The sequence below is a fragment of the Mus caroli genome, chromosome 4, assembly GCF_900094665.2.
Source record: "Mus caroli chromosome 4, CAROLI_EIJ_v1.1, whole genome shotgun sequence".
Taxonomy (NCBI): Eukaryota; Metazoa; Chordata; class Mammalia; order Rodentia; family Muridae; genus Mus; species Mus caroli.
Genome location: NC_034573.1, coordinates 37,581,552 through 37,589,545, shown reverse-complemented (window position 1 = coordinate 37,589,545; position 7,994 = coordinate 37,581,552). Strand labels below are relative to the sequence as shown.

General features: G+C 51.6%; 2 protein-coding genes across 2 annotated transcripts; one reads left to right on the top strand and one right to left on the bottom strand.

Moving 5' to 3' along the window:
* The first annotated feature begins 897 nt into the window (after positions 1–897).
* Arhgef39 (Rho guanine nucleotide exchange factor 39) lies at positions 898–4,149 on the top strand. Its single transcript, XM_021161465.2, has 9 exons — positions 898–1,035; positions 1,196–1,290; positions 1,517–1,637; positions 1,829–1,947; positions 2,493–2,563; positions 2,817–2,945; positions 3,212–3,441; positions 3,619–3,707; positions 3,815–4,149. The coding sequence occupies exons 1-9, from the start codon at positions 898–900 to the stop codon at positions 3,855–3,857; spliced, it is 1,035 nt and encodes a 344-aa protein (XP_021017124.1). The 3' UTR covers positions 3,858–4,149.
* A 659-nt stretch (positions 4,150–4,808) lies between these two features.
* On the bottom strand, positions 4,809–7,351 carry Ccdc107 (coiled-coil domain containing 107). Its single transcript, XM_021160983.1, has 6 exons — positions 7,194–7,351; positions 6,971–7,122; positions 5,473–5,533; positions 5,297–5,387; positions 5,108–5,220; positions 4,809–5,032 (listed from the first exon to the last, which is right to left on the bottom strand). Exons 1-6 carry the CDS (start codon positions 7,297–7,299, stop codon positions 4,836–4,838), a joined length of 720 nt encoding a protein of 239 aa, XP_021016642.1. The 5' UTR covers positions 7,300–7,351; the 3' UTR covers positions 4,809–4,835.
* Between the last annotated feature and the right edge of the window lie 643 nt (positions 7,352–7,994).

Here is a 7,994-nt window from a genome sequence, read left to right as displayed (position 1 = left end):
AGGAGAAGGAGAAGGAGAAGGAGAAGGAGAAGAAGAAGAAGAAGAAGAAGAAGAAGAAGAAGAAGAAGAAGAAGAAGAAGAAGAAAGAAGAGGATGCGGAGGACAACGACGTCGACGACGTGTGGGGGGGGAGTGAATATGAGAATAAATCCAAACTACCACATCACTGACAGCTCACTGGAAGCTAGTTGATGGTCAAGCTTAGATCAGTATGAAATTTAAAAAAATAATAATAAAAATCAGGACTGGGGATGTAGACCGCAGAGTGCTTGCCTAGTGTGCATGAGTGAGTTCCATCCCAGCACTTCATAAACGGGATATGATGGTGCGAGACTAATCTCAGCCCTTGGAAGCTGGAGGCAGGAGGATAGACTCATGGTCGCGCTCAAAGACAGTTCAAGACCAGCCTACATTATAGGACCCTATCTCAAGGATGACAGAAAACAAAATGAGTAAACAAACATTAACCTAACTCTTTTGTCCAAAGCTCAAAGGTTCGTAGTTAGTGAAGGCACTGGGAATGACTGGCCAACTCTCTTTACTGGTCTGGCACGGGCTCAGGACCTAGTATGCACCTTAATTATCCCCACATTCCCAATTCTCAGACACTGAAGCCCTGACAATGTCTGCATTTTGGAGTCTCCTGTCTCCGAGTTCAGACCGTAGTGTCACCTTAGCGGCTGGCACCGATGTTACTACACCTGGGATACGCACGACCTCGCCTGGCCGGTGGGGTGGACACAGGCAGACGAGCCCCGCCCCGCTAGCGGCTGCCGCGCATGCTCTATGCTGCGCGCTCGGCTCCTGGACCGCAGCCACCGCGGCCCCGCCCACTGAGCGGTTGGAATTTGAATCTCCGGCGCGACGCTGCGGGAAGAGTAAAACCCTGGGTCAAACATGGAGAGTTCGGGATCCGCCGCGTGCTGCCCGGTACTACAGCAGCGTGCTCGCTGGGAACGGAAACGTGTCTGCACCGCTCGGGAGCTGCTGGAGACCGAGCGACGCTACCAGGAACAACTGGGGCTGGTGGCCACGGTGGGGCTCGATGGGGGTCTGGGAGGATCAAAGACCTTGCTTCCCCGAGGTCGGGAGTTCAGACTGACTTTCTACAGTTTCTGGCTGCAGCTGACGTTGGCTTCCTCTTGCTACAGACTAAGAAAATTGTATTTTTTTTTCCCTTCCTGAAAAAATACAGTACTTCCTGCGGATCCTGAAAGCCAAAGGAACACTACGACCACCAGAACTCCAGACCCTGTTTGGGACCTGGGAGCTCATCTATGCCGCCAGCCTGTGAGTGGAAGAATTGCAGGGAGAGGGAGCGTCAAGCCTAGTCAGAAAGGCCAAGTTCATCTGCCAACTTTCTCACCTGTGGGGTTGGCCCAATGCCTTAACCTGCTGGCGTCTCCAGCTGTAAAATGGGATAATAGCACTACCTCCGAGGCAGGGTTAATGGAAGTGTATGAGGGAGTGTAGGGTAGTTGTTGGCTTGCTCTTTTACTGTTCTTTGCCCACACAGAGAGCTGCTTCCCTATCTGGAAGAAGGACAGTGGGGACTGGGGCTACAGGGCTTCTGCCCCCACCTGGAGCTCTACGCCCAATTTGCTGCCAACGCAGAGAGGTCTCAGACTACCCTCCAGGTAACCTGCAGTCTGTCTCTTCCTCCTTACCCCTTAATTTAGAGACCTAAACTAATGAGTTGCTTGCATTAGAACCCAGCTCCTTGCTAACATCTTTAGGAGGACCAGTCTCCCGCGGCAGTGCACAGCTTGCTGGTTGCAGTATGACAAGTGACTTCTCTCCCTCATGTGAACTCCCCCTTTCAACCCAGGCGCAGCTGAAGAAGAATAAGCGTTTTCGGAGGTTTGTGAAGCTTCAGGAAGGTCGCCCTGAATTTAGGGGTCTTCAGCTCCAGGACCTGCTCCCTCTGCCTCTGCAGCGGCTCCAACAGTGAGTGTGAATCTCTCTAGGCTGGAATTAATCCTCTCAGGCTGCATAACCGAGGCCGGCAGCTCTGTGGGGGAATGCCATAGGTTCTATCCCAACCCTGCTATTCTGGGCCAAATTGCTTCTAAGAAGCTTTTACCAGAGTAAATGCTGACCCTCAGGGTTATCCAGGGTCTGCAGTGTCAGATGTGGCATTGTAGGACTGTATACTGAATGGAGGGAACCTGCAACAAGGCCAGAGACAGGCTCTGGAAGAGGCTCAGGGCAATGAGGGGGTTGGTCTAGTCTTGAGGTTCTGTTCTAGGGCTCATAGGTTGTCTGTGATAGCCTCCTTGGTTTGATTTGGTTTCATCTTCTGATTCTTCAGTGTAGGATGGAAATGTAATGTGACCCCAGGTTCAGAGTCCCAGGTTAAAGAGGGGCAACAGAGGAGCCAGGCCTTTCCTGACTTGAGAGTTGAGAAATGAAGGTCGGGGAGGTGATCTTCAAGTCTATGAAAGCAGGGCATTGAGCCTGGCTCTACTTCCCTTCCCACTGTCCACTTCTAGGTACGAGAATCTTGTCGTGGCTTTGGCTGAGAACACAGTTCCCAACAGCCCTGACTACCAGCTGCTCACACGTAGGTTCTAGTTCCTCAGCTCAGGCAGAGGCTGCCTGTCCTGAATGCCTCTCTGGTTCTCACCTCCAACAGTGTCTGGTATGTCCCTGTCTCCCATGGAATGTACAGTGCCCCTAACTGCCCTGCCATTCTTCAAGAAGCTAGAACGGGACCCAGACCCAGACCCCCACCCCTACCCCAGCTTGTCTTTTACTACCAAGAGCCACGCAAAGCCCACGTTCTGTTGGAAGTAAGGCACTGGGTGTTGTTCCAGGGGCTGCCCGCCTGGTAAGTGAGACGGCCCAGAAGGTCCACGCCATCGGCCAGAGTCAGAAGAATGATCAGCATCTGCTGCGTGTCCAGGCTCTACTCAGTGGGCGCAAGGCAAAAGGGCTGACTTCAGGTAGACCGTGGACTCTGCCCCTTCAGTTGCCCCTTGCTTACTTGCTTATGCCAGCATGCTGGGCTGGCAAGATGGCCCAGTGGGTAATGCGCTTGCTGTATGACCTGTGCAATTCTAGAATGCACATAAAGGTGAAAGGAGAAAACTGACTCCAGGGTGGTTCTGTGACCTCCACATAGCCACACAATAACATTACCCCTTCCCTAACATCCAGTCTCTTGTGTTCCTACGGATTCTTGAGCTGTACAATAACTCTCATTTTCAAGGCCGCTGGTTCCTACGGCAGGGCTGGCTTTTAGTGGTGCCTCCCGCTGGGGAGCCTCGGCCCCGGATGTTCTTCCTTTTCTCCGACGTGCTCCTCATGGCCAAGCCTCGGCCCCCACTGCACCTGCTGAAGAGTGGCACCTTTGTCTGCAGAGCCCTGTACCCTATGTCCCAGTGTCACCTTAGCAGGGTCTTTGGCCATTCGGGAGGACCTTGTGGTGGTTTGCTCAGTGTAAGTAGTAGATGGGAAATCTGGACCCAAATTATACTTGAAGCAGTTGTAGACCAGCCCATCACTTGAGCTAGCTCCCTTTTGGGGCTGAGGTTTCACACTTATCCCTGAGTTAGTGTCACGGGACCAGAGAGGACCCCAGCCTGACTAGCTCTGAACTAACTGGTTTCTCCTTAGCTGTCCTTTCCCCATGAGAAGCTACTGCTTATGTCTACTGACCAGGAGGAGCTGTCACAATGGCACCACAGCCTGACTCTGGCTATCAGGTGAGCTGGGCTGAGAAGGAGCAGTGTCCCTCACAGCCCCTCCCCCACCCCGTGGGTGACTGAGGACGGCACTCTTTCCTGGTGCCCAGACTATTTTCTTCCCACAGAAGCCAGAAGAGCTCGACCCACAGAAGTGTCACTGCAACATGACCTTGTCATCTACTAACATGCTGGGGCCACAGTCACAGCTATCCTGGGATACATGTGGCAGCTGGGTGTGCCTATGAAGAATCCTACAAATTCCAGAACTCAGGGATAGGGCAGAGCCTCGAACAAAAGGGAATGTACTTCAATTGAGCCTCAGTGGAACAAGCCCCTTTAACGCCCTGCCACTGGGGGGGCCTAAAAAGCCCCTGCTGTCTGTGGCCAGTGGTTAATCCCATTTACAGCTTTGGAAAGGAGTCCATTTTGTTGTTACTGCCTATGGTTTCCTGTTTTATTCTTTTTTTTGTTTTTTAAAGATTTATTTACTATATGTAAGTACACTGTAGCTGTCTTCAGACACTCCAGAAGAGGGCACCAGATCTCGTTACGGATGGTTGTTAGCCACCATGTGGTTGCTGGGATTTGAACTCTGGACCTTTGGAAGAGCAGTTGGATGCTCTTACCCAGTGAGCCATCTCACCAGCCCTTCCTGTTTTATTCTTGAGAAAGGCTCTTACCCAGGCTGAACCATGAACTTGAATTCCTTCTGCCTCAGCCTCTCATGTGTTGGGTTATAGGTGTGTGTTGCCACACCTGGCTATTGTATACAGTTTGTTTTCTTGAGACGAGGTTTTATGCAGCCCAGGGTGGCCTTGAACTCCTGATCCTCCTGAACTACCTCCTATGTTCTGTAATTTATTTCCCCACTGGATCGTAATAAAGGGTTGTTTTTGCAAAGGCCTTCCTGTCTACATCATGAGAAAATGGAGTTTGAGCCTTGATGGCTGGCATTTCGGTAGCCTCAGAAACACAAGGGCAGAACTGTGGCTCTCTCTCTGTCTTCTCCATTCACATTCTGGAAGGCAGTCTCTCTCTTCCTAATAAGGGAAGCGTGCTTGGCTTTTGCACCGTGTGTGTGTGCAGCAGGGAGTGGAAAAAGCACAGAGGAACACCCAGTACGAGGGGACTGTTTTTACTAAACCTTCAGTGGTTGTTCCCCACTGTAGCTGGACCCTTTGTCACCGTCTTGTGCCACCTTCTCCTCAGCCCCTGCTCCACCTCCCAGGAAGGAGCTAGGTTCCATGTTTCTGGGCTCCAGGTTGTGGGCTCTTCCCAGGCCTGACTGTTTCCAGCTTCGTTGTCTTCTTTCCCCAGGTCCTCAGTAAAGGGTATGCTGGCCTCTGTGAAGGAGAGACCAGCTTGCTCCAGTTTCACAGCCATGGCTCCCCAGCCATAGAAACCTCCCAACCTTTTACCTGGTTCTGGAACTTCCACCCCTGTGCCAGGCTGGCAGTCTTGTAGAAGGTGGTGGATGGTTTTTAGTTTTGTGTCTAGGAGTTCCCTCTGTGTTCCAACCAAAGTCGTCACCCTGTAGAAATATCCACTCAGGGGGCTACCCAGTCTGTCTCCTTGGCTCCCACCTCACCCACCCTACAAATCCTCACCGTTCAAAAAGGGGATCCAGCTGTGTCATCAGGTGGTTCAGGTGCTGCTCCGTCTGGGCCAGCTGTTGTGTCAGCTGCGCCAGCTGTTGTTCTGGGAGTGAGGAAAGGGCATGGTTACTCCTGCAGTCCCCTGATCTAATCCGTCGCCAGAAACCACCACTAAATGCTCAACCCACCTGACTGCGAGGATTTCTTCTTGTTTTTTTCCACTCTGAGAACAGCAGCCTCATCTGGGCCCTGTTGTGGAAGCAGAAGCAAGGCTGCAGCAAAGGCACCTCAGAGCCAGTGAAGAGAGGAGACATAGAGAAAGCTCTGGGCATCCACCTCAGAGAATCCCAGCTGTCTCTAGTCCAGCTGCTTACCCAGAACATGAAGTGAAACGCCAGGATGCCCACACATGGCCAGACTGCTAAAGCACTCTTGGGAATTGTGAAACTCTCCAGTAGGGACGTGAAGGCGCTCTTACCCCAGCCTTCTTATTCAGCATCCCTATACTTCGCTGCCTTTGAGATAGAGTCTTGCTAAATTGTCCAGACAAGCCTTGCACTTACAATCCTCCCTCATAGTAGTTGGAATAACAGGACTGTGTCACCAGTTCCTGTTCCCTCAGTCTTTGCTGGTGGAAAAAAAAAAAAAAAAACAAAACTCCAATCTGTTCAATTCACATTATCCCATTACAGATTAAAAAACAAAAACAAAACAAAACAAAAAAAACCCAACAACAAAAAGTCTATATAGTGCTCTTTGCTCTAAAAGGCAGTGCCCTATGGTTTCTTTTTAGGATACAATGCTCCCAGTGCTCTGATAGGTAGATAAAGCACAAGCCTCCTTCAGAACCTTTAACTGGAAAGTGGGTTATCATAACACCGTGAAACTGTCAGCTGCCATGCCTACATCTCTTCCACGGGTCCCGCTCCTCTTCTCAACTGCTTAACTCCATGCATAAGACAGGAATACTGGCCTCGAACTCACAAGAGCTGTTCCTGCCTCTGTCTCCCCTGAATGCTGGGATTAAAGGCGTCTAACACTACGCCTGGGTAGAATTTATTAATCTATCTTTAAATTCCAATCTTCATCCTAGCCTGTCAAGTCTGCCTAGGCTCTTTAATCTCATCTAGTTTTATGTTACTAATTAGTTCAGCCTCTATTCTCCTGTGCAAGTAATTGACCAGAGCTGAAGATAAAGCACTGGGTGGTAGGTTCCACTTTCCATGTCAACAGTTTCAAAGCTATCAGAATGTACTGTCAGTTCACATTTCAGGGCTTCCTTCCTAAAGGAGAGCACGAAACGGCTTGGTGTCTGGTCCACTAGACACTCTGTTGCTGCCGCGATTAAGTCCTTGGGCCAAGGTTGGAGCCTCAGCAGCAACTTCTTTTTTTGCATACTGACACTAGTTGGATTAAAACCCCACTTACATTAGACACTAAGTGGATACGCTCCAGTATGAAAATCGATCGTCACTGGAGAGAGGAGTAAAAGTAACGGTCGTGAGTTACAATTTCTCAGCCCCCTACATCCATTACCTCTCTGGATCCTTGAATGCCCCAATAATGTGGAAAAACCAAGGAACGCGCCTTCATTTTACTGGTAGCCGGGAAGCGGTTGTTCTTGGTACTGTAGCGGCCCCAGGAGATTAAGGCCCAGGGCTCCCACAACCCACCGCCATACCGCACCTGCAAACACTTGAACAGCACAAAAGCCACGACGGCCGCGGTGTACAGAGCGCCCAAAGACAGCGATCCGGCTCGGGCTCGCTCGCGCTGGTCCTTGGGTGGCGGCTGCCGCCGAGGTTCGGTGGCTCCGGGACTGATCTGGGAGCCCCGTTCTGTGGATTAAAGCCATCGGTCAGCTTCTACCAGGCAGTCCCAGCCTCCCTCCAGCAGCTCTCGCAGGTACCTGGGTGTGCCCCCAGATCGGCGCTGGGGCGCTCCCCAAGGACTCCAAAAGGCGCAGACACAAGCAGCAGCCCCAGAATACTCAACACGGGGCCAGCGCCCTCCATGCCTGGCCCACCAGAATGGCACACCGGGTACCCCGCGCTGGGCCTCCGGTCGTAGTGCGCACGCGCAGGAGACCACGCCTACATCGGAGGGGGGCTGAGTCGCTTAAGGCGGCCACGCCCATCTCAGGATGGGTTTAGACAATATTTGCATAAACCACGCCTACCTAGCGTTCCTACATCAATTAATGACCTATCTATTTATAGCTTTCTTAAACAATTATGTCTTCAGAATCTTTCAGCTTAAAGTATCATGCCTAAGACAATGGCTCGTTGTTTTTCTACCTAGAGACCAATTTTCTCACCATAACTAAAAAATTAAGCCTGTTGTAGAGTCATAAATTAGTCGCGCCTGGAAGCTAGGGCAGCTCGCTCTGAAGGCCTGTTTCCTAGGCTACATACGAGGGACGTGTTCCTTATCCTTTCGCCTAGGGGAAAGTCCCCGGACCATGGGCAGAGAGTGCCGCGTGCACACGCGCGTAGACTTCCCCCGCAAGTCACTGCTAGCCCGCCAAGAAGCGACCCCTCCGGGGCGAGCTGAGCGGCGTGCAGCGGGGCGTCATCCGTCAACTCACATAGTGACGCAGGCAGTGCGACCTGGCTCGCACCAACCACACGGGGCTCATTCTCAGCGCGGCTACAATTTTACTTCTATAACAACCTTCAGAGCCCGATGTGAATGTACTAATTAGGAAATC

Coding starts and splice junctions, on each gene's coding strand:
- Ccdc107 (XM_021160983.1), bottom strand. CDS start 7,299: ATGGAGGGCGCTGGCCCCGTGTTGAGTATTCTGGGGCTGCTGCTTGTG. Junction 5,534..6,970: donor TGCTGTTCAAGTGTTTGCAG/GTGCGGTATGGC, acceptor CTTCCACAACAG/GGCCCAGATGAGGCTGCTGT. Junction 5,388..5,472: donor GAAGAAATCCTCGCAGTCAG/GTGGGTTGAGCA, acceptor CCTCACTCCCAG/AACAACAGCTGGCGCAGCTG.
- Arhgef39 (XM_021161465.2), top strand. CDS start 898: ATGGAGAGTTCGGGATCCGCCGCGTGCTGCCCGGTACTACAGCAGCGT. Junction 1,036..1,195: donor AACTGGGGCTGGTGGCCACG/GTGGGGCTCGAT, acceptor GAAAAAATACAG/TACTTCCTGCGGATCCTGAA. Junction 1,948..2,492: donor CCTCTGCAGCGGCTCCAACA/GTGAGTGTGAAT, acceptor GTCCACTTCTAG/GTACGAGAATCTTGTCGTGG.